We start from the raw sequence: 24537 nt of genomic DNA on the forward strand, positions 1-24537 counted from the left end.
ATAATTGGCAATAATACAAGTGAAACTCATCTAGTATTGTTCAAATATTTCCAATATTCGTTAAAATATATGCTTTAATTGATTAATTGTCTGTGGTAAATATAGTTTCTTGTTGGACTAATTCGCGATCATCATGTTGCGGATAAACCTTATACAATTCAAATATCATAAGCAACCTTTCGAACATTCTTTCTATGAATCGTGGTCCAATATATCACGTCAACGGTGGGGCCGTCAAAACGAAACATGGCGTCCGTTAGGTTATTGCTATGAGTGCTGGTTCGTTTTCTATCATTAAATGTGGAATCATCGTGCGTTTTGCGGGCTGACGCAAAGCGTCGTGTCCTCGGGGAGGCAAACACGTCGCTTTCAACCCTGCATGTTTCTCGTACATTACTCCTAGTGCCGATTCAATGAAAAGAATCGGCCTTACCAATAGTGGCTTGTGGGTATACACACCCCGACGCGAGACTCCAAAGTGGTTTTATGGCATATCGAGCTTTTTTCTACTCTCCTAGAATTTTTTCTCCACTACTCTACATAGGAGTATGGTCGACGAAAAATCACAAGATCTTCGTCGCTTTATTGCCGGACTCACGAATCAAAATGCCGGTCACCGTTAAAGTGTTTTTATGCAAGGGGTGTTAGTGATCACCTCTTCTCATCTTGTTTTTCTTGTAAAATTTGTGCGTAAAATTAAATTATTGTCAAAATATTTCATAATTGGTTTACATTCGTGTATTGATTATGATTGAAGAAGAAACGTGTGTTAAATGAACATGAATTGTGTAAGGATGTGTACAGTGTTGAAAAAATAATGCAAGGTGTATATTAAACTTTCACCACTTTTTATATATGTTTGTTTAGTTTATTTGAGACAAACTAACAATACATTTAAAGTGTTCTATGTTATTTGTGATTCTATTAATAGAATATTACGCTAAGGTTACAAAACAAGAGGGTGTAATTTCCAAAAAGTGGAAGACTAAGAAGAGTGTAAGGCCATATGCCGCCAGCCGGGCTATCGGCAAGAGGCTTGTCTACCTTGATGGACCACGGACAACCAGATGCTCGTCATCGGAGCGAGCGATTTCTACTTCATCCAGAGAATGGATCCTCTAATTCTCATAGTCCTAACACAGCCAACTCATCTCCACGATATCAACATAATAGTAGAACAAATAATCATTCCACAAGGTATAAAGTGTGTTATTATTATAGGCCTATAAATGTGTAATGTTTTACACACTTATGATAGTGAAATAAAATATATCTCACTTAAATTTTGTGCATTTTAGTTACGGATATTTATATGGGCGTACATCTAGCAACAATATGTCTGATAGCAGTGTTTCTGATACACATAGTGGTGGTACAGCAAGAACTGTTTCTCAACAGACTAGTCCATCTCACGGTACACATTCCTCTTCCCAGTCAAGGCAAGACAATAGTTCGACAATTTTCACAGCATTATTTGATTATGTTGCCCAAGGCGAAGATGAATTATCTTTACAAAGAGGTGAAACAGTTGAGGTAAATTGTTTATTATAAATATCTGTAAAATTAAATATCTTTGATTAGGATGCATATATATATTTTATTTTATATGCTAGGTCTTATCTAAGGACTCAAAAATCTCAGGTGATGAAGGATGGTGGACTGGAAAAATCCATGGAAAGGTTGGTATTTTTCCAGCCAATTTTGTTGCAGAAGCAGAAAGTATTGATCGAGTTTCATCGGTGATTGATAAAGTTCAACCGGTTGAAATTGACTTTGAAGAATTACAATTAGAAGAAGTGATAGGTGTTGGTGGATTCGGAAAGGTTTATAGGTATATAAAATATTATAAAATATTATAGTTAAATTTGTTAATAGTTTTTTAGAACAATATTTATAATAATTTGTAACATTTTAGAGGATTTTGGCAGAAACATGAAGTGGCTGTTAAAGCAGCCCGCCAAGATCCAGATGAAGAACCAAGTGTTACATTAGAAAATGTTCGACAAGAAGCTAAATTATTTTGGTTATTGAAACATGAAAATATTGTGCAATTAGAAGGAGTTTGTTTAAAAATGCCAAATATGTGTCTCGTAATGGAATATGCACGAGGTGGTAGTCTGAACAGGGTTCTTAGTGGTAGAAAAATCAGGCCTGACGTACTTGTTGATTGGGCAATACAAATTGCTCGTGGCATGGATTACCTTCATAATAAAGCACCTATAAGTCTTATTCATAGGGACCTAAAAAGTTCTAATGGTAAGGCAATTAACATATTAATTGTAAATAAAATATCATTACATCATTATTAGTTGAATATGTATATCATTATTTGAATATATATATATTTTTACATGAGATGTGTTAGAGTAATACACATTATTTTTTTTATAACAGTATTATTGAGCGAACCTATAGAAAATGATGATCTACAATATAAAACTTTAAAAATAACTGACTTTGGATTAGCAAGGGAAGTTTATAAAACAACTCGCATGTCAGCAGCCGGCACATATGCTTGGATGGCACCAGAGGTTATTAAAAAGAGTACTTTCAGTAAAGCCAGTGATGTTTGGAGGTCAGTTTTATGTACCTCCTATATCAATATTAATATTAATATTATATTAATTGTAATAAATGTATCTATATAAATAGTAAAAAATTTTTTCTTTTTAACACATGAATACATCTACAGTTATGGCGTGCTTCTATGGGAACTTCTAACTGGTGAAACACCTTATAAAGGAATAGATGCTTTGGCAGTAGCGTATGGTGTTGCAGTAAATAAACTCACATTGCCTATTCCATCAACTTGTCCTCAACCTTGGAGGTTTTTAATGGAAGGTATATAATTATATAATCATTTATATAATCATGAATTATTTTAATTTGTATAACCTTTAAAATAAAAAATGCTTTACCATTTAGCTTGTTGGGCATCTGATAGTCATTCGAGACCAGGATTTGCTGAAATTTTAGTAGCATTAGATGAAGTGCGTAGTGCATTTGCAGCTACACCACATGAGTCATTTCACACAATGCAAGAAGACTGGAGGCTTGAGATTGAACAAGTTCTTCATGGATTGCGCATGAAGGAAAAGGTATAAATTCGAAATTTCTTTGCCTTGCAAAAAAGGACTTCTACAAAAATAAAATCTTTTCATTACTGTAATTAGCATACGCATCATTTATATCAGTATAAATAATGTTTATAATCCTTCTTTTATATGCTTATGCAAAGGCATGCCGTTCATTAGAAGAGGTAAGATAATGTGTAACTACAGTTATTGACGCTAATAATTATTTTGGTCTATAACAAATATATGTACCTATCTATACTATATTATCACTACACAAATTTTTTGTTTGCGGAAACGCATTTGTTTATCAAACACATTATTATAACCTGTTTTATATGTTTGTTTATTAGGAACTGCGCTGCAGAGAAGAAGAATTAACGAAAGCACAAGTGCAACAACGACAACATGAAGAAAACTTAAGGCAACGGGAACAAGAATTAGCTGCCCGAGAAATAGATTTATTAGAACGTGAACTTACTGTAATGATAATTCAGCAACAAAATACTCCTACACCAAACAAAAGACGCGGGAAATTTAAGAAATCGAGGTTAAAACTGAATAAAAAGGAGCCAGGAAGCAATATAAGCGCTCCTTCTGGCAAGTATACTGTGTTATAATTTATCTTAACAATTTTGCATAAAATTCAGAATGCTCTAATTATAAAGTTAAATAACCACCATATGTTTTTATCCCTATAGATTTTCGTCATACAATAACTGTTCAACATACAGCGTTAGATCGAGGAAAAGTACGAAATCCATCGAGACCTAATAGTCCACCAGGCTCGCCTAGTATTCCACGACTTCGTGCAATTGCATGTGAGTACTTTGTTTCCAAGATTTTCAGTAGTTCACAATTTCAATGAATAATGAATGATTTTGCTCTAAGAAATTTTTTTAGTATTTTCAAGAAATTTAAATTACACTGTTTGTGCTTTGTAGTCACATTGTATTAATTTAACAACGATTTTTATTAGCATGGTGTGAATAATTGGATATATTTTGATATATTTTTGAAAAATTACATATATATGCATATAATCTATGTTGTGTTTTTCGTTTCCTTTTTCTTTTTTTACTCTTTTGTAAGAATGTAGAAAAGAATGATAATTTGAAGATTAGAAGAATTATATGATTGTAGTCATTTAATGTAGAAAACCAAATGCAAAACATTTTATGATATTGAAATAATTTTTGTAACTTTTAGATAAAAGAATTTCTTAATAATGAATATTACTAATAGTCCTCATGAAACACCTTTATCTTTTTGAAGCGCGCATAAAGTTTAACAGAGTCTAGGGTAGGAGGGAAACTTAGTACTGTAGTGAGTAGCGTTTTGTTTTTTGTCTTCCTCCTTTAGTACCGGCAGATGGAGTAAAGGGTAAGACTTGGGGGCCATCAACACTCCACCAACGCGAACGTGGGGCTATTATCACGCAACCACCAAATCCTGCATCTCCAGGTGGCAAACGGTGGTCTCGCTCTGCTCCAGATCTTGAAAAGACACCCCTGCGTACCGCCCTGTTGGCACATCGTTCCCCGCTTCTTCAAGAAATAGGTAACCCCTCCTCCAGAAAGTTGTACTCCTCAGCAAATAATTTGATAGACAGTCAACCAGGATTTAACTGTCACACTAGGATTAGCTATAACAACATTCCAGAAAATTCTAACAACATTGTGCAAAGCTCGAGCTGTTCACCTTGCAATATAGGCGAAGACTCAGTTATTGTGGACAACGATATTTATGAGTCTGTGGTCTTACATAACAAATCGGCAGATAATCTTAAAACTCATTTCTCGGATGATCATTCAGTCATGGACAATTACACAAAAACTACAGTTGGAAATAATTTAAAAGCTTCACCTCCTAGGAGTCAAAAACATGTGATTGGTGACTGGGAACAGTCGTATTCTTCAAATTTTGTACAAAGCGTAGCATCTAGTTTGGTTGGTACTGCGAAACGTGTAAAAAAGAAGAAACGCGAGAGAAGTAAATCGAAAGAATCAAAGCGCAGAGATAGCTCAGAATCACGATTAGCTGCTTTTGCTGATTTCTTTCGTTCCCCTTCTGGATCAAGGAAAAGCTCTTTAAATTCTCCGCATAGTACGGAGCGAAAAAATTCTGTTACCATTAAAATTAATGATACAGATGGGTTAGAGTCAAGCCCTGAAAATTCAATAGGTAAAAAGTTTCACCATAAATCCAGAATTTCTAAGAGTCCATTAAGAGTCTTCAATAAGATGAAAGCTTGGGGAAGTCGAGATGCTTTAGATGATAAAACGGCTGTTGTTAAAGTAGAATATAGTGCTCTAGACAATACGATATCTATACCACAATTTAATCGACGTGATTCCGATCAAAGTAGTGCAATACCTAAATTCTTGACTGCTAATTCACGCGAAGGAATAGATTTCGAGAGTCTCGAATCAGAACTTTGTAATTTTGATTCGGAACATTCAAATGATAGTTCTATTTCAAAAAATTCTTTAGGTTTATTCTCAGATAATAAATGCAAAAAATCCCCTACCTCTTTTGATTATGTTAGTGGTATATCAGATGCGTGTTTCAAACAACGCGCTCCGCAAGTAGATCAAAGTTTCAAATTGAATTCCTCTTTAAGTAAAAAATCAAAGAGTAACGAATACTTGCGTAGTTGTGAAGATCATGTTGATACTATAAATTCAGTTATACATGCATCTGGTTATATACAGGATTGTGAATGTCAGAATTCCCAAATCAATTATGAAGGGAAAAAGAATTTAATCGAATCCTTAAGAAATGCTCCTTCCCATAGAAGTTCGGAAGATGTGAATACAATTATTTACAACTCACCTAAGACTTCGATTGCAGAGAAATTTTTAAAGAAGAATGATAAGTAACATTGCATTTCACAAAGATAAAGATGTGCATATCACTCGTAGACGCGTTTCACGAAAATGTCTTCTTTTTGTTTTATATGTTTTAGTAACAGTCCTATATTTTCTTTACTGCAGGCCTTTCTGAGGAAAACATCTATCCCACTCGTAAGTCTCTTTATATTGCTGTGCAATTGTTTCACATTTTATAAGAGACCTGATTGTTTTTCTTCTATATCATTGGTTAATGATATTTTTATTTTTTCCTTTTACATTATTACAAAAGTAAAGATCTCAGATGGATAGTGCCTTTATATGTTTATATTTTCCTTCTTTATTTTTCTTTTGCTAAATTGTATTTAAGTAGATTGTGCTTAGAACTATTTTTATTAGAATGCATGAATATGCAGTTCAGTTAAATTTTTTATTTGCTGATTATCTAAAAAGGATATCTTTAATATATAGATATATTTTTAGTGATACATGTACAGTTGCATACATTTAATGATAAACTCTGTTTTCCTTTTTTATGTTGATAATATGTTTAAGATTATTTTATTCTGTTGAATTTTTGGAATGGTACATATTATTGCTATGTATCTTATAAGAATTTAATTTTTTAATTTTACCAGATGAAGAATTGAAATTCGTTTTATCTGCATAAATTGATAGCCTTGTTAATTAATTTTAATTGATGTCTATCAAATTACATATAGATATATCATTTTAGGATATTTTAATAAAGGGTAGTCAGTACCCTGCAATAATCTAAAAACTATTTATCCTAATTTAAACTGATAAAAACTTCATATTTTGAACTGTAATTTAATGAGTATATAAAATGTAAATGCAGTCTTTCTGGTGTTGGTTCTTTTCTGATGTTATCTGGAGTATATAACATTCTAACAAAGCAGAGCTAACAGCCTCTTACTATGTCAAAAGAAATCATGTGCTTCTGCCACTACAACAAAAAGTTCTACATTAAAATTAATGCCTTCAATTAGAGGCGTTTATGGAAAAGAGTGTTTTTATATAATTATACAATCCCCAAATTAGAAAGAAATTACATCAAAATTAAAAAATTATTATGCAAAGTATCATATATTAGTTGCGAGAGTAGAGTTGTATCTTTTCTTCATTGCTTTATATGCATCTAGATCAATTTCAGATTTTGTTAATTATTCAACCTAATTTAACAGCGATTTCATTTTTGTATTATCATAGACTTTCGATATTTTTAGATTCTGAAATTTTGCACACGTTACATACAACACATGAAGCAACACGCACACTTGTATTTAGAAATAGAAATTTTTTCAATAAAACCTTTTCAGTTGGACACATTGAATTTTGTTTTTTCGTTTTCTGAATTTTTACGCTCGGTTTGTAGTTATATTTATAATATTAAACAAATATGTATATATATTTTGATTACTACACCTATATATTGAAACAATATATTTTAAATATTATCTATATAGATCAACAATTTTTGACATATTTGTTTTAAATAATTTACTAACTAAGAATGAAATAAACAATAAATATTTTATATTATTTTTTCTATATAAATCAATTTTTTATATAACTACTTATAATCGAGCGTAAAAGAATCCTTTTGCATGCTTCCAGTAGGATCCTAACAGTTAAGGCCATTTGGGTTTGGTCTTTTTCTTGTCTTAAAATTCCAATTTTATTTGTAATAAGCACACCATTGATTTTGTATATTCTTATCATATATTGATTTGAGTATAATATATGTATAAAACATTTTTATAGCAGTATTGTACGACTATTTATTTATTTATTAATGAACAGGCAAAATTTATAATAAATAAATATTAAGAGAGAAAAGAACATTCTGAAATGAGGAAATGAAAATTATATAGGGTAAAGAAAATTTTATTTAAGATTAGTTAAAATTAGTGCTTATACATATTGTCTTAAAAATAGTTTTTACCTTCTTCTTTCTTTACACTCTGCTTTACTTTCAAAGTTTCAACATTTTTCAACATTTTTGGTTTACTTTCAAAATATGGGTTTTATGCATTTAACATGAATGTATTTTAGATAATAATGTACAAGCTTTTTGAAAATTATTGATAACAAGAAATGGTTCAAAGTTCGTGGCATGTAATATTTTAATATAATGCACGTAATACATTGTGCTTATACATATAAATAATTGTAAGTAATGCAATAACAAGTAAGCATGTTATAACTTTGATACTAAACTGTTTATGTTAAATTTAATATAATAAACATGTATAATATTAAAAGGCTTGTAAAATTTGCACATAAAGGTAAGAAATAAAAAATAATAATAGTAACATAGTGTCTTAATCAATTTAATATTATGAAAAGGAAAGTAAATACTTTAATCATATTTTGTAATTCTACGTACACATATTTTTATAGATATGTAGCAATATCACCATTATTATTGTAGAAATCTGATTATTTTTGTAGATTATACAACCTTACCACCTGATCTCTCAACTGACTGGATAACATCAGATTATCCTTTGAAGCCTGGGTTGACTGGACCTTACATTATGCCAATGCCTGTACCAATGCCAACTCTTTACAATGGGGAAATGAAGAAGCCAAAGTTAAGCATAATAGAATTGGTTTTATACAATATCGCAGCTATGTTAGCTGGAGTAGCTACTGGATATGATGTAAGAATGTCAAACATATCTCCAATTCATCCAAGACTATATCCACGGCTTGGTGAGTGTGAAGATGAGCCTCCACGGTGGTGGTTTCAAGCAGATACTGGATCAAATCGTAACTCTGGTTATCTTGGACCTGATTATGAATTTAGTTCAAGTAGTGGTTATCCTCATAACACGTATCATGGACCAGCTAGACATTACAGGTATGAAATTAGAACATTAAATTTGTAATAATATTTTCTTTTTTTATATATATATACATATATTAACATGTTCTTTATATATTCATGTTATAAATAAGACAATTATTATACAGGCCATTCTTAAGTAATATGGGTGCTATAGCACCTGGTCTTCCACCCAGTGTGATGCCTGACAAACCTCTAAGATTCACTGATTCGCCACAACATTATGCAAGCAATACAAGTTCTAATGCACCAACACCAAGTCCTAGAAGAAAAAGTAGCAGCACTAGTAATGAAGATGTGTACATACATGATGCAGGAAGAGTTGATCGGATGGAAAGAGTACCAACAATATACATGGGCAATGTTGCTCCTTTTCCAGACTATGGACCTCCAGTATATACAGTTGTTCCACCAGAATATTACAGATCACCAGAACCAACATATTTTGTACCTACAGATTATCAGTAAGTAATTATTTTCAGATGTGGATTTTTAAATATTACACTTAAATCTTTTTCTCCTTCAGTGATAGAATGCTTGAGTGTTCCGAATTTCCACATGCTTATGATAATCCAAGCAGCATAAATAGTCCAGCTCGACCAGTTTCAAGACTTCCTTCGTATACTCATCATCGTACTTCATCAAATGTCTCAAACGCGAGTACATCGAGTCAAAGTAACATTAATCCAACATTTCGTTTAGAAGACGAGGATGATTATTCTTTATATTCACCTGGACATTATTACCAACGATCTTCAAATATTGTCTCAAATGTTGGAACGTATAGTCCTAGTATGCTTAATCATGAATATGGTTCTCAATTACTGACGCGTCAGAACTCGCATGATTCGAATTCAAATTCTGGAGAAAGACCCAGTAATTTAGAGGTAGTTAGTCGATTACGGTCAAGTTTAAAACGATCTAATTACTCGTATAATTCTCCAAATAAAAGCGTAAGTAAAAATAATTCCGGTTCGGGTACTCCAACAAATCCTACTCCACCAGATTCTTTAACATCTGAGGATTCAAGTTATGTTTCAGCTAAGGATAGTCAGATCTCTATAAGTAGGGTTCGATTTTCTCCAGTAACATTTGATCGAGATGGAGTTTCGCGTGAACATAGAGAAACGTTACTTGATATTCCCGTACATGGACAAAATCAAGATGCTACCATACCCTTACAAGCTAATCGACGAATGAATAGAAGTAGAAAACCAAGTATTTCTGAATTAGAAAGAGAATTTTTGTCATAGCATTGGCTTATTTAAAATGAAAAAAAATGATAAAAATTAGGGATTCGAAAAGTTTTGTCAATCTTGAAAGTAACACTTAATTGCAATCACACAAATCAAACAGTTTATGATGCGGCAGAAATTTATCGAATCATAACTAGAAAATACAGCGATGCACGTTGTCAAAGCACTGCCTCCTGCAAAACATTTTATCATGTATTGGTCATCAAATACAGTAAGAATGTAACATTCCATATACTGAGACATTCTTATAAAAGACTCTTGTATTCAATTAGACTATTTTTAATTTGATAAAGAACTGATATGTCTCATGTATGTTTTGTAGAAATAGTATAATTATCAAGATGACAAATTTGCATTGATCATTCTGTACTACACAATGTTTTTAAATCATATTTTATGTATTATAAATGTTTTATTCATACATTCCGCACATCCTGCATCTGCTGTTAGCATCTAGCATACAAATATCATATATTTCTATTATTTGCATGAGTACTTGAAAAACTTTGGAAAAGGATAAATATTTTAATTCAAATACTCTGAAAAAACGTATATAAAATCGTATATACATACTTGTTATATTATACAATTTAAAATATTAGCTCCTTTTTCAGAATATTAGAGATTGAATTCTATACATTTATTTGTTTGTCTAATACCACCTTAGAGAAATGAGACTTTGTTGTTCCTTTAGTTCTACAACTGTCTGCTCATATTTATTACAAATATTAATGCTAATCATAATTTACATTCCATCAAAATTTTGTGACTGAAAAAGATAGTTAAATGTTGAAACTAATTATTGCATAACAAAATGAAACATATAATCAGGAAAACATTGATGATTACTTAATAGGATTGTTTATGATTTTTTTCAACATTACTTTATGACAATATATGTATGTATATTTGTAGAGTAATTTTATATTGTGAGCAATAGATAATAGTAACCTTTCCTAAAGTCACAGTGTTTTCCTGCATATGCTTAGGTATGAAACATAAGAAATTCATAAGAATTATAATAGATATACGTTTTCTTTTGATATTAAATTATCAGGTCTCATATATTATTTTATTAATGTTTAATCTTTATACAAGTACCATGGCACTAGATACACGTGTGAAAAGTTTGTACAGTAGCAATTTTAATGCATTTGTATGCTACTAGAATAATAGGTTTAATTTAGTATACCATGTGCAGTTAAAACAATACTTCTTTTATATATGAAAACAGTATGCATTGAAACAATTGGCATACATGTAGCAAAATGTTTGACATACTTAGTTCATTTATATAGCCATCTATTATGTGATATACTTTCAAAAAGTTTAGAACAAGGACACTCCATATACATAATCACTATTGTATATACAAGTATACATATATTGGACAGTTATTGTTTGTTTAACAATGTAATAATGATCAATACATTCCTTTATATTGGTTTCATTGTATAAAGTATGTGTATGAGTGCCCTAGAAATTATTTTGTATTTACTTAAAATGCTAATACATGATCAGAATACAGAGAGTTATGCAAATTTATTTCCTATCTTTTTTCAATCATTTGGATAGAAAATAGAAAGGAAATTAATTTATGAAACTCTCTATGATGGTTTATATTTTGCATTTTTATAATTGCTAAAACAAACTGAACTAATCTTGATTTTTACGTGTGTATGTGTTTAATTTATTGATTCTATACTAAATAACAACTAACATATGAGTTAGATTAAACTTACAAAAGGTAATCAAAACTTATTTACATGTTGCGTATGTTCTACGCTATTTTATGATGAATCAAAATAATTCTTTTTTTTATTCTTTGCCTCATATGAAATATTAAATATGAGAAAAAAAAACAAATCTTTACTTCAAAACTTATATGTTTTTATAATGATTTCCTGAGTAATAATCAGTATTGTAGGATATGTCTCAATATATATAAAATATAGAATTAATGAAAGAGAAAAGGATAAACTTTGAAGAAGTATTTCCTGGTCATTTTTATCTTCTAATTCATTTCTTTGTATAAATAATTTCTTTTATCCACTTAAAAGTTTTTGTACTGCCTCACTAAAAAATTCTTTTCAAGATAAAACCAACCGAGTATTGAACATATATATTTAAATGTTTTTGAAATAGAAATATTGGATACATTAAATTGGCATTTATACATATACAAATTTATTAAATGCATATAATATTATATATTTCATCTGAATCGCACTTATACTTTTTCAAAGTTCAATTTGTGAAATCTTGCATATAATTACAATTAATTAATCGGTTGACTGAAATATTTATGATGTTATTAGAGACCTATAGAATAAATATTTCATGGATATGCCTTTCTATGTTGTACAAAGATATTCTGCGGTGCTAGTATCATGTACTTAATATGTTAAGAGAGACAAAAAAGTTGAAAATGCTTCCAAGGTAATTGAAAAATATTTAATGAAATCTTAGAATGCTAATACCAATACTTGTTTATAGTAACCGTAACTTACTTATACCGAATGTAATATTAGGCAGCTATTAATTATCAATTGTGTAATGGCATATGATTGCCAACAGTGCTAGTCTAAGCTATATTTATTTTTTATATATCATAACTTTTTTAGCTTAAAATAGAACAAATCCAGTTTTATATTTCATTAAAGATCATTTATATATTATATGTTTTGTTAATTAGACAACATGTATGAAGAAACATTCAGAATAACTACAAAAAAAAATATAACTTCATATATATATATTGCCAGTAAATATATTCCCTAATTGATATGTTAAAAAATTTAATTTATACAGATAAGATGATTATTTTTAATAAATCGAATCATTTCTTTACTTAAACAATTTAGTATGACCAAATATTGTTATTCTAAACATGTTTCTTTCAATATAAACTTAAATTGTAAATATTTTCTTGTTGAAGTTACACTAAAACTGCATGCTACTTATAAATAGTAATTTGTACAATAACACCTATGACCAAGATGATAATTATGAGATGAGTGTGCTTTTAATGTACACAAAGTGTTTGCTGTGGTATTTTCTCCATTATTTGTATGTTTATTTGTTGCAAAATATATTAAGCAATTTTATTATCCTCAATTATATTTGAAGATAATTAATATTGCGGAGTTTATCGTAATTTTATCACAACTTTTAATTATTCGATATTCATGTGTGAAATTAATCTTTTGTCAGTATTTTTTTTGTAATATATAGACTTAGACGTAGAATGTACTGCAACTCGTAAATCCGTAATTACTGACGATTTATTTAAATTTTAAATTACTCTGTAGTTGTAAGAATATACTAATAAGCTAAGTGCAATGTGTTCCACGTGTATTTAAGTAACAAGTGACTGCTTTGGTGTGCGCCTTAAAAAGTAATGTAATGCAGAACCCAAAGCTTGAGAAACGAATCTTTTATGTAATATAACTCTAATAACAATTGTACGAAGATGGTAGGAATTTCAAAGAATTTTCTGCGATAAAAATAGTTTGCCAAACAAAGATATTGGGCACTGCATAATCACTAATATTTATGAGAAATTCTAAAAATCAGAATGATATATGGGAAAAAGAAACATCTATCCGATTTATTATACAAAATTACAAAACAAAAAAAATGTGATTTCGTTGAAGAAATGCAATAAGATATATTATTGTCTTCGATTTTTTACTCAACAAATTTAAATGTAATAAAGCATACGAAAATTGAATGGGAAATGTATTGATGCGGTGTCTGATTTGCACTAAAAATTCATGTATTTTTCCAAGCATTGTACATTATTCTATAAATATTAATTATATAAATTATAAATAGTAACCGGAGTATATATATTACATTAAGTACTATAATTATTGTAACATTAAAGCATCACAAATTGTAGGTGATGCCTTATTATTATTAATAATAAATCATTTAAAATAAAATAAAATTCCTTGTATTACTGTATTTTTATAGTAAAAACTGCTTTTGTATATTTGAAAACCAGTAAATGATTTTCTATTGTCTAAACAAAAAAAGAATATAGTAAAATATTTTTTATTTTTTATATTTAAAAGGTGAAAATTATTGTTTTATTATAAATTTTAATATCATTTTGTTATATTCAATAATTATTGAATAAGGTATTGTCGCAATCATAATTATGCTATTAAATATGGATTTTCATGGATGTAATTGTAAAAATATAACAATTACAGAAGGAATATTTGGAGAAGTCTGGGTTGGTAAGCTGTGGTTGATATGATCTTTCTCTCTCTCTTTAGTTTATTATGTAAAATTAATGTAATTTACTTGCAATATTTAAAGTAACAATAGATTTTTGTAATCAGATAATCAAGATCAAATTTTTAATGACCCCATACCAAAGACTATAAAATCATACACTATGATAAATACTAATCGAATGGAAGTTGTTGTCATTACTTGGGGTGCTACAATTATATCTCTAAAATGTCCAGATAAATATGGACATTCTGCTGATGTTGTCCTTGGTTTCGACGATGTAAAAGGTATAATTTTAGAGTATTCATTTCTTAACATTATAATAACGAAGCTAATAGTCATTATTAAAATACAACTATTACAGGATACTCAAATCCTATAACAAACCCATTTATTGGTTGTATATTAGGCAGATGTGCAAACCGTATTAAAAATGGACATATTACTATTAGAGGTAGAGATTATGAATTAACAAAAAATGATTTTAATGGGAAACATCATTTACATGGAGGAGTAAATTGATTAGTTACATCATATAAATAATAAACAATATTATATTATATAAATAATAATCAATGCTCTCACTAGACAAATGGATTTGGGCGTAAAGTTTGGGATTCATATATTACTGGATGTTCAGTTATTATGAGTTACTTAAGTCAAGATGGTGAAGAAGGGTATCCAGGTGCAGTGTTAACTACAATAAAGTTTAAGTTAACTCCAGAAAATAAGCTTGATATATGTATGAGAGCGACAACTTCAAAACCAACAATAGTGAATTTATCACATGGTTCTATGTTTAATTTAGCTGGACATGTAAGTAATATATTTTTAAATATACATTTAGTTAAATGTGTAAAATGTAATAGGATTCTGGAGAATCTGAGTTACGAAAACATAAAGTACTATTCAATTGTGATCGTTGGACATTTGCGGATTACACAGATCCAGTTCCAACAGGTGCTATACGTGGTGTAGGTGGAACAGTGATGGACTTTCGAATACCTCGAATTTTAGGAGAATACATGGAGAAGGTATAAAATAACTGCATATTTTAAAGATATTGAACTCTTTCCTTTAATTATTGCTAGGTTCCACCTGGAGAAGGTTTTGATCATAATTTATGTGTTACAAAAGGTGGACAATCTGGTAGTTCATTTGTTGCCAAAGTATGGCATGTAAAAAGTGGACGGTATATATAAACAAATATATTAGTTGTTTATTGAGTAATACAGTTGTTTTAAATATATTGGTGTTTAGTGCTTTAGAAATTTATTCAGACCAATGTGGGGTGCAGTTCTACACTGGAGGCCGTTTGCCACCTTATACTATTCCAGAATTTTTATCTAGTTATGATTTATTAGAAGTAAATCAATGTTTTAATTATCAACAACATGTTATTTATGTAAGTAATAACTTGTATATCATAAATTTGATTCGACTATAGGACATTGAAGAAGCCGAAGAAATTGGTGAAGTTTATAAAAATGATCATGAAGATGAGGAAGAAGAAATAAAAGTTGAAAAACATTATAAAAAAGTAACGACTGTACCTAAAAAGATAGAATTTATCTTAGGAAAACATGGAGCTCATTATAAAAAGTATTGTGCTTTTAGTATTCAACCACAAAATTATCCTAATGCAATATATTATGTAAGTATTTCTTATGTACATATAAATGATAATAGCACTTTGGCTTTTTTAGTAAAGTTATAAAGATTGACATAATAGATGAATTGTTTTCAGTCACATTTCCCATGTTCTATATTATATCCTGGTCAAGTTTATTATCATGATCTGACATATAAATTTGAAGTGCATCTTGCAAATTATATGTAGGAACTATATGCAGAATTTTATATCTATGTTAACAAAACTTACTTTTAATAAATGTAATAGTAACAGTAAATATATTAATAATACATATAATAATGTTTAGATATCTTTTGTTCTGTTTATGTTATTTTTTTATTGGATTTAATTTTTTTTTTATTGAAAAATTTAGATATAGCACCAATTGTGCTACCAAAACTTTTATGAATGATTAATGTACGTTGAATCCACTGTGGCAGTGCTTTTATTTTATAACTATAGCGTTTATCTAATAATATTACTGTTGAATAATCATTAATGTGTCGAATAGCTCGTCCAATACATTGGTTTACTGCTTTCATGCATGAATTTTCATAGAAATTTTGACCAGCATCTGATTTCTAATAAACAAAAAATAAATTGATGTACATGCATATAAATTATATGACACTAAGTTTTTCTTGCCATAATAATGAGACAAAATAAATACATACAATATTTTCGTTTAAATATTTCATCTTCTCTTGTAATTCCAATGATTGGATATTAGGATAAGGCATTCCCACAACTATAACACATCTTCCCAAATCATCAGAAAAATTTAATCCTTCGCTTAATTTTCCTCCCACCACACTAAACAATAATGATCCATTCTGTGAATTTTTTGGATTTTTTACGTGAAGCGAATATTCTTTTAAAATTTCATGTACCTATAATGTATAATTTATTTTAGATTTGTATAAAAATTTTACAACAAAATTTGTAAAAAGATTATGTTATTAGTACCTGAGAAGCTGATTTAGGTTCTCGAAGAATATGTTTTTTTAAAGACAGTTTCTTAACAATACCAGAATTTTCTAAATGTTTATATATTAATTCTTCAAAATTATAGGAGGGTAAAAAGACTATAATACCAGCTGGTATGATATTACATAAATTTAATAATGCCCTCCCTAATTCATCTAACTGAAATATTTTTATTGTGAAATTTATCATATCTTCTATCATTTATTTTAATCATTGGAATTATTTATATTATTATTTAATTATTATTAAAATATCATATTTACCAATTTTGTATTTTCTCGATTTTGAAAATTAAATTCAAATTCAATACCAGTTGGGCCATGAGTTGTTATGCTACATACTATGTTTTCTTCAGGAATTACATGGTCACATGAATATGTGACAATTCTTTCAGATGAAGCACCTGCTGCTATGAATAACTGATCTGTAAATTCATTCATTGGTGCCATTGTCCCACCAGCTAATATTACAGCTCTAGCATCCCGAACTGTTAATAATTATACATATAAACAAAAATTAAAAATAAAAATACTTAATAAATTAATATGAAATATTAAAATAAAATAAAATAAATTAAATTAAATTAATCTGCATACTAATATCATGGAAGTGCGCTGCTGGATTTAATAAAAGAAATTTTATGATACTTTGTCCAACAGTTGGACCTGGAATAATAAATATGCGCCCATCACTACAGTTGCTTCGTAAACATTCTAAGAAACTTATAATTGTCATCATTGGATTATTTGAGCGATCTTCATCTAATTGAATGTCTGTGATTGTATCAAACTCTGTGCTTTTTGTCTTAATTGAATTTAAAAACTGTTTTACACCACATGTCTTTGTGTTATGATTATGAATTTTTAAATTTGTGTCATACTGTTCTATGAAACCTTGTAATTTATGATTCAGTCGAGAATTTTTAATGAATTTCAACAATTCAAACATATTTACTGTGTCAATGTTTGTCATAATTGCAAATTCTTCTATCTTATATAATTTTGGAGATGCTTCTATATTTATAACATCATCGGGATTTGATTTTATAGTAGCCCCCAAAACTGTTATAAGTTTTCTCAAACAAAAGCTCAACTGAGTTAAGCTTAGAATATTTTTTGCTGAGAATAAAGTTTGAAATCTAAAATTAATATTATTTATATTCTCAGATATATTAATAAAATGTGTAATACAATAATAATAATAATAATAACAATAACAATAATAATAATAATGATGCTCAAAATTAAATATGTTACCTGTTTTGATATTGGGAAAGTTGGCTATAACAATGCAATAAATTTCTGCCTGTAATTATAACACTATGCATATTTTCAATGGCTTCAAGTAAATTATGTGCTTCATCAATTATTAATATATTTCCTTTTAAATTTATTCCTGAACTAATTCTAGTGTTCTTATGCAATATGGTATTGTATGGCACCAGTATTAATTGACCATATGAAACAGCTTTTCTTGATGCATAATACGCACAAGTTTTAAGATTTTCTCCTTTTTGCACAATTTCTTCAATATCCCGAATCTGCATTAAGCTTTCTCTTATTAGTAAATCTTGGTTTCCTGGCACAAAAGGGCAACTACTTGTCATTTTCTTTCTTTTAAGATCTTTTTCATCCTTAGCAGTTGTCTTTTTCCTTTGTAATTGCAAACAGCATTCATTTATTAAATTTAAATGTTTCAATTTTTTTACATTTTTATTAATGCAATAATTTTGCCTAAAATTATTAACAAAATTAAAAAAAGGAATTAATTTATATTTTATTTCATTTTCATAACACAATACTTAAAAACCACCTGGACGTTAATGTTATTACAGATACATTTTTTGAATAAGGACTCTTTCTGAGTTCTCCTATAAATTGAGATAATTGAGAATGGGTCCTAGAGCAAAAGAAAATTTTTATATTTTCATAAATTTCTTCTTTGTCTTCATCTTCAGAACTTTCTGAATGTTCAACATCTTCTAAAAGTAATTCTTCCTCAATACTTCCCTTTTCGTTTGTATCAACTGAATTTTTGTCTATTTCACTTCTGTCCTTTGCAGAACTTGTTGCAAATTTAGTAGATGAATCCTTTTTCTTACTATTTACACCTTTAGTTCTTTCTTTCAGACTATTCTTTTTTTGCTCATACTGAACAATATTGTTTAATTTTGTTTGTAACGCTTGCCTTTTGCGGTTTAATTCTATTTGTTGAGTTTGTACATAAAACCAATTATCAGTGGAGTTAATATATTGTTTAATTTGTTCATCAAGTTCAGAAATTGCACTTGTCAGTTCATCTTTTTGCAGTTTTTCATAGTCAAGTAACCATTTTAAAGCACCACAAATAATTGACATGGATTTACCAGTACCAGTTGGACTTTCAAAGATTCCCAACTTAGAATTTTCGAAACATTTATATAACTCTTTCATAAACTGAGTTTGTATTGGATATGGAGGGAAAGGAAAAGGAAATTCTTCTGTAGTTTCCATATTTGTAATATAAAATTAATAAGTTGCAAATTAATATGATAAGATTTTCTACTACATACTATTTATGCTACTTATGCTATTTTTATTACTTTTTTAAATATCTTCAAGTAACTAAAATACACAATAAAATAATAAAAAATAAAATTGTTTAATAAAGTATTGTTACGGGAAGTGTATTTGCGGAAAGTTACATGTAGCGTACTTACATATGCGTATATGAAAGGCACTTTCAAATCAAATCACAGAAGAATGCTATGAAGTGAGTTAATATGTACATTGACTGAAGAATCAAACTTCGCGCGTATACAAAATTTACGAATAGTGATAACAGGAACAGATTTCCATGCACGCTTAAAATGACGAATTTAACAGAATGTACAATGTGATCCGGTAAATATATAATATATGAAATTAGTTAATTAAAAAAAATATTTAAAAAGATTTCAAATTTTTAGGTTATAACGAAATAGTATCACTGTAGAATAAACCAGTATTGGTGAGAAGTGTATATACATATTAAGTAGATATTATCTACTGAATAGAATCACGTGTTTAATACAAGTATAAAATTGTTAAAAATGATAATCCGAAAAAGAATTTGGCCTCGCACTTTAAGCGACTTTTTTTCAATGACTTTTATATTAACAATTATACCAATAATATATTGGTTCCAACTATGGGTGGTTTTACCGGCAATACACGAACATGGATCATTGCCGTATATTTTGCATTTCCTTTTTGGAAATTTTATCATGTTAAACATAGTCGGTAATTTTACATATATAATATTTTGCGATACTAGCACTAGAAGAGATATTATGCCAATAAGTGCTGCAAATACTAAAGATGGTTGGAGATTGTGTGCTTCATGTGAAACTCTTGCACCTCCACGTTCATGGCATTGTCCTACATGTAATATATGTATTTTAAAGAGGGATCATCATTGTATTTTTACTGGATGTTGTATTGGTCATTATAATCACAGATACTTTATAATGTTTCTTTTATATTTATTTGTAGCGACAACATATAGTTTTTGTTACAATAATCTCTTTATTTGGAGTAAAATGCATTTTGAATTTCCTATGTCACTTATTAAAATCATTTTTCCCTTAGCAATATTCATTTTTGGATTTGATGGTTCTACAAATCAGTTTTATCTCATTCTGTATATTGTATCTGCAGTAGGAATGTTGTACACAGGAGTTCTGTGCATTTATCATTTTTGTCTAGTGCTTAATGGTAATATAGCTAATGAGAGTAATAAGAAAATACACATATATAACTTAGGTTGGAAACAAAATGTAAAGGAAGTATTAGGCAACCGATGGTACCTTACATGGACACTTCCTTATATAAAATCTCAATTACCCCATAATGGTGTAATATGGGATACATCGAATTCATGGCAATATACAGACTTTAAAAACAAATAAATATAAATTGTAAAAATTTTGTAAAGCTTATAAAAGCAAATTTGTTAAACTGATTAATTTGTATTATATACTGTATATATCACAAAGCATGTATATTTTATTACATTGATGTAATACATTTAAAAGCGTACTATTGGAATAGATTAAAAGTCAGATTATTGTTTACAATTGTACTTTGACAATTTATTATAAATATATGAACTTAATTATACATAGTAAATCAGTACTTAATTTTCATTCTTATTATAGATAAATTATACAAATTCAAGAAAATATTACAATAAATGCCTTTTAACAAAATAGTGGAAGAATTTGATTTTAATATCTACACATAAAAGTTTGATTCAGTTCATAATATATTTGTCTAAGGATTGTCGATTTTACATACATAAAGATTTAATAATTGTAATAATTTATATTAAACATAATATAATTGTACATTGGTAGGACTAGTTTTATAATTATTGTTATTATATGATGTTATATAGTGAACTTAAATATCTTTTACTACATATTTTTCAATTTAATACAATAATATTAAATGTACAAATATATCGTATTTGTCAATGAACGTTAAATTGTAAAAAAGTGTCCTATGGCAAAAAAGAATAATCTCGTTATAAAATTTTATACATTAAACTTACATAATTATCACTATGTCTTTTCCACTATAATCTCAAATACAATACATTTATAACAAATAAGAATAAATATATAATATGCTTTATGAATAATGATTTTAGTCAGTAATCAGTAATTAAGACAATAACATCAGTTATAATTAATAACATCAGTAATTAAGATTGTATATCTACCAATATTATATTCTTGTAAAAAAATTGTATGATTGGAAATGATATATGTACAATATATTTATAAGCATAACTATATTTTCATAACTTTGTTATTAATTTTTTAAAGATGTAAGTTTTTTGAGTTTTATATATCTCAATTAACAAAAATAAAAATCACATTTTGCAAGTAAGCTAACGTAATGTCGTTTTCTATAAGTTCTTTTGACTGCAAATTTTATACAGACTAATATAAGTATGATAGCAGATGCAACATATAACACAACACAAATACTTATATCAAAAATTGTAAAATCCCATCCAATTTTCTTATTATTTGTATATTTACTCAATACTAGTCTTTCTTGTCTTATTTTTAACTTATTGCCATTACTATCCTTATGTGTGTTGACTGAATCATAATAATTTATTCCTTTATAACTATACTTTGTTTTAAGGTAATATAAAACATGTTCTTCATTCCAAGTACCATTTTCATATCTACAATTTGGACAATGTTCAACTGCTGGATATTGAATTTTTTTATGTTTTGGGTCTTCTGTATCATCACCTGACAGTCTTGCATTTACTTCATTATGAGCTGACCACAACCATAAGATACTGTCATTAGCATTAGACACATCAAACATTTTGTTTTTTGAAGCCATTTGGACAAAATGTTGAGCACAATCAGCACATCCAAAAAAGTTTTGTATATACCCATGCATTGCTTCTAATATTTTTCTTGGTTCACGTTCAGCATCCTTATTTAGGATAGCAAAATTAACTGTCAACATATGAAACATTGTCCACAGACCACAGGGATACCCACGATATCCTTCTTTACTGCCTTTACATCCAACCCACTTTGAAGATCCAGAGTACACAGGTGACATTTCTTCTTCTATAGATTTTACTATTTGACTAAATTCCTCCCCAGATATATTATTTCTTTTTTTAATAATATCTCTAGTGATTTCTAGAAAAATGTTACCATATCTCAGAGGAAAATAGTCAGCCAATACATTTAAATATCTTTTCAATGCATCCATTTTTTTATCTTTTATTATTTTATGTAATGGAATTTCATGAGAGATTGAATATCTTAAGGCATTTTCCAAATCAAGTTGGTATAAATGATCTCCACTTATATCTGTACTTTCTGGCTGTGGTGTTGCTTGTAATTGTTTTGTAGTGCTAGCATTTAATTTATGATTTTCATTCTTTATTGAATGATTCTTAATAGGATTTAGCTCATGAATAGTTTCTGCTTTTGAAATCATAAATTCTTTAATTGCATTGAAAACACCTTCTCTTGTAGGTATTCTGATTTTAAGAACCTTTTGTGTCTCATTGCGAGCTAAAACTATCAGACTTGGAAAATTTGTGACTTTGTTTGTCTCACATAATAATTCATTATCAGATAATACCCTTCTTATTTGTAATGTTGTAATTTTGTGCATATCTAATATAACTTCAGCACCCAAATGTGAATCTGTCCTTTCAAATAGTAAGAAGACATATTTTATAGCGTTCGGTATAGCCTTCCAAATATTTGTAGTTTCATAATTTCTATAATATCAAAACATAACAATAATTAGCTCCTATTATTTAAAAGAGTAAATATAAAAAATAAAGAAGTATAAATCGATGTACCTGTATGGTGCTATATTAGGCCATGAAATACCTCTTCCTTCTTGTTGTTCTCTTCCTAACAAATCTATTAAACTATGTCTAAGTTCATTAATATCATCATACTTCTCCATCAATAATCCTAATGACGGTGGATGTGCATTTACAGAAAAGTATTTAAGCATGGGATAATGCATAATTTCATACTCTCGACAAATTGGGTTATTATCATCATCGGCACAATCTATTGCAGCAATTACTACAATATCTTTCCATGCTAAAAATATTATTGAAATAAATTATTTGGAAGATATGATTAATCTCATCTATAATACATACTTAAAGATCTTAGATAATACATATTTAGATTTGCCAAAGGTTTCTTAAAAACATACTTGCTTCATAATAATAAATTCACAATTGTTATATTTACTTAAAGTGCTTTCATAGATTATTATGATATACAGCAAATATAAAAAGCGATATGTTTTAAGAATTATATTAAGTAAGATAAGTTCATACGAATAAATAAGTTAAGCGATAGTGATACATTTTTATGTGAATTATTAATTATTTTATAATCGTTAAAATTGACTTTACTTACCGTAGATATCATTAGCAAAATCTTTCCACAACGGTGCAAATCGAAGACAGTAACCACACCAACTGTTGTAAAATTCAACTAACCAACCCTTTGTATCTTCGTAAACGGATGACTTAAAATTAGTAACGTTTAAAATAACGACATTATCACTAGTATTATACAATCCTTGTGTAGGTATTTGACTTTGATATGGTTCCTTTGCTACGGCAGCATTACAATTCACTATTATTATATTGATTAACCATAATTTCCATAACAAACTAACGTCAAAACGATCCATGTTTTCTTTTGTCAAAACGAACTTCTACTAATCACCGTCGTATACGACGTGATACTAATGTGCTACCAAGTGCTAGCAATACTTTTATCAAGATTCAATATATGTATGTATGATTTCTACATAAGGTACGTTCTCATGAAAAATATCACTAACAAAATATTGATAAGTGTCTGTGAATACATAAATAGATACATAACTATTAGCAAGTACTAATATGTTAAATAGTTATGTCTCTATAAAAACTGATTTTGTAGGTGCAATAATATTAGTATATTGGAAGGCTTCTTTTATATTATTAACAAACTTTTCTAAGATTATGCATATTATACTATAGAAACCTTTGCAGTTATAATTCATATCAAAATGAAATGATAATTCTAAGG

General features: G+C 28.6%; 5 protein-coding genes across 18 annotated transcripts; 3 read left to right on the top strand and 2 right to left on the bottom strand.

Moving 5' to 3' along the window:
- The first annotated feature begins 72 nt into the window (after positions 1 to 72).
- Positions 73 to 10078, top strand: LOC100743292 (mitogen-activated protein kinase kinase kinase 11-like). Of its 8 annotated transcripts, none has more exons than XM_024372347.2 (16): positions 81 to 824; positions 901 to 1197; positions 1299 to 1533; positions 1614 to 1831; positions 1916 to 2256; positions 2395 to 2575; positions 2693 to 2841; positions 2926 to 3098; positions 3239 to 3259; positions 3428 to 3674; positions 3776 to 3895; positions 4437 to 4634; positions 6071 to 6100; positions 8402 to 8813; positions 8927 to 9262; positions 9325 to 10051. In XM_024372347.2, the coding sequence occupies exons 2-16, from the start codon at positions 1007 to 1009 to the stop codon at positions 10049 to 10051; spliced, it is 3579 nt and encodes a 1192-aa protein (XP_024228115.1). In that variant the 5' UTR covers positions 81 to 824; positions 901 to 1006. The 8 variants fall into 8 exon arrangements, with proteins under 8 accessions (XP_033180596.1, XP_024228119.1, XP_024228115.1 ...); XM_024372348.2 differs by having other exon boundaries at positions 932 to 1197; XM_024372349.2 differs by having other exon boundaries at positions 946 to 1197.
- A 361-nt stretch (positions 10079 to 10439) lies between these two features.
- LOC100743651 (ATP-dependent DNA helicase DDX11) lies at positions 10440 to 19738 on the bottom strand. 5 transcript variants are annotated; one of them, XR_004462932.1, is made up of 8 exons: positions 18732 to 19519; positions 18176 to 18652; positions 17516 to 18057; positions 17183 to 17406; positions 16899 to 17078; positions 16607 to 16745; positions 10628 to 10823; positions 10440 to 10507 (listed from the first exon to the last, which is right to left on the bottom strand). XR_004462932.1 is itself a non-coding variant. In XM_012393854.3 (8 exons), the coding sequence occupies exons 2-8, from the start codon at positions 19274 to 19276 to the stop codon at positions 16256 to 16258; spliced, it is 2442 nt and encodes an 813-aa protein (XP_012249277.1). In that variant the 5' UTR covers positions 19277 to 19315; positions 19618 to 19738; the 3' UTR covers positions 15352 to 16255. The 5 variants fall into 5 exon arrangements, 2 of the variants coding, with proteins under 2 accessions (XP_012249277.1, XP_012249276.1); XR_004462931.1 differs by having other exon boundaries at positions 16607 to 16822; XM_012393854.3 differs by lacking the exons at positions 10440 to 10507; positions 10628 to 10823 and adding exons at positions 15352 to 16513; positions 19618 to 19738 and having other exon boundaries at positions 16607 to 16822; positions 18732 to 19315.
- LOC100743772 (aldose 1-epimerase-like) lies at positions 14118 to 16198 on the top strand. Its single transcript, XM_033324708.1, has 9 exons — positions 14118 to 14301; positions 14407 to 14586; positions 14664 to 14812; positions 14888 to 15115; positions 15169 to 15333; positions 15391 to 15491; positions 15560 to 15665; positions 15747 to 15953; positions 16047 to 16198. Exons 1-9 carry the CDS (start codon positions 14220 to 14222, stop codon positions 16137 to 16139), a joined length of 1311 nt encoding a protein of 436 aa, XP_033180599.1. The 5' UTR covers positions 14118 to 14219; the 3' UTR covers positions 16140 to 16198.
- LOC105682059 (probable palmitoyltransferase ZDHHC24) lies at positions 19653 to 21737 on the top strand. 3 transcript variants are annotated; one of them, XM_012393857.3, is made up of 2 exons: positions 19653 to 19801; positions 19867 to 21737. In XM_012393857.3, exon 2 carries the CDS (start codon positions 19990 to 19992, stop codon positions 20845 to 20847), a length of 858 nt encoding a protein of 285 aa, XP_012249280.1. In that variant the 5' UTR covers positions 19653 to 19801; positions 19867 to 19989; the 3' UTR covers positions 20848 to 21737. The 3 variants fall into 3 exon arrangements, with proteins under 3 accessions (XP_012249280.1, XP_012249281.1, XP_012249282.1); XM_012393858.3 differs by having other exon boundaries at positions 19673 to 19801; positions 19852 to 21737; XM_012393859.3 differs by having other exon boundaries at positions 19692 to 19801; positions 19882 to 21737.
- LOC105682058 (sulfhydryl oxidase 1) lies at positions 21720 to 24241 on the bottom strand. The gene is made up of 3 exons (XM_012393855.3): positions 23875 to 24241; positions 23295 to 23547; positions 21720 to 23210 (listed from the first exon to the last, which is right to left on the bottom strand). Exons 1-3 carry the CDS (start codon positions 24152 to 24154, stop codon positions 21800 to 21802), a joined length of 1944 nt encoding a protein of 647 aa, XP_012249278.1. The 5' UTR covers positions 24155 to 24241; the 3' UTR covers positions 21720 to 21799.
- Positions 24242 to 24537: the final 296 nt, after the last annotated feature.

The sequence above is a fragment of the Bombus impatiens genome, unplaced genomic scaffold, assembly GCF_000188095.3.
Source record: "Bombus impatiens unplaced genomic scaffold, BIMP_2.2 scf_0060, whole genome shotgun sequence".
Taxonomy (NCBI): domain Eukaryota; kingdom Metazoa; phylum Arthropoda; class Insecta; order Hymenoptera; family Apidae; genus Bombus; species Bombus impatiens.

Excerpts from the sequence above, each read along its gene's own strand:
- LOC100743772 (XM_033324708.1), top strand. The coding sequence starts at position 14,220 with ATGCTATTAAATATGGATTTTCATGGATGTAATTGTAAAAATATAACA. Across the intron at positions 15,492-15,559 it reads TGGCATGTAAAAAGTGGACG|TGCTTTAGAAATTTATTCAG; the intron begins GTATATATAAAC and ends ATTGGTGTTTAG. Across the intron at positions 15,954-16,046 it reads ATCCTAATGCAATATATTAT|TCACATTTCCCATGTTCTAT; the intron begins GTAAGTATTTCT and ends AATTGTTTTCAG.
- LOC100743292 (XM_024372347.2), top strand. The coding sequence starts at position 1,007 with ATGCCGCCAGCCGGGCTATCGGCAAGAGGCTTGTCTACCTTGATGGAC. Across the intron at positions 2,257-2,394 it reads GGACCTAAAAAGTTCTAATG|TATTATTGAGCGAACCTATA; the intron begins GTAAGGCAATTA and ends TTTTTATAACAG. Across the intron at positions 3,260-3,427 it reads CATGCCGTTCATTAGAAGAG|GAACTGCGCTGCAGAGAAGA; the intron begins GTAAGATAATGT and ends TTTGTTTATTAG.
- LOC105682058 (XM_012393855.3), bottom strand. The coding sequence starts at position 24,154 with ATGGATCGTTTTGACGTTAGTTTGTTATGGAAATTATGGTTAATCAAT. Across the intron at positions 23,548-23,874 it reads TTTTGCTAATGATATCTACG|CATGGAAAGATATTGTAGTA; the intron begins GTAAGTAAAGTC and ends TAATATTTTTAG. Across the intron at positions 23,211-23,294 it reads CCTAATATAGCACCATACAG|AAATTATGAAACTACAAATA; the intron begins GTACATCGATTT and ends TTGATATTATAG.
- LOC105682059 (XM_012393857.3), top strand. The coding sequence starts at position 19,990 with ATGATAATCCGAAAAAGAATTTGGCCTCGCACTTTAAGCGACTTTTTT.
- LOC100743651 (XM_012393853.3), bottom strand. The coding sequence starts at position 19,411 with ATGGAAACTACAGAAGAATTTCCTTTTCCTTTCCCTCCATATCCAATA. Across the intron at positions 17,407-17,515 it reads AGCGCACTTCCATGATATTA|TTCGGGATGCTAGAGCTGTA; the intron begins GTATGCAGATTA and ends AATTATTAACAG. Across the intron at positions 16,514-16,606 it reads AATATTTAAACGAAAATATT|AAATCAGATGCTGGTCAAAA; the intron begins GTATGTATTTAT and ends TTTGTTTATTAG.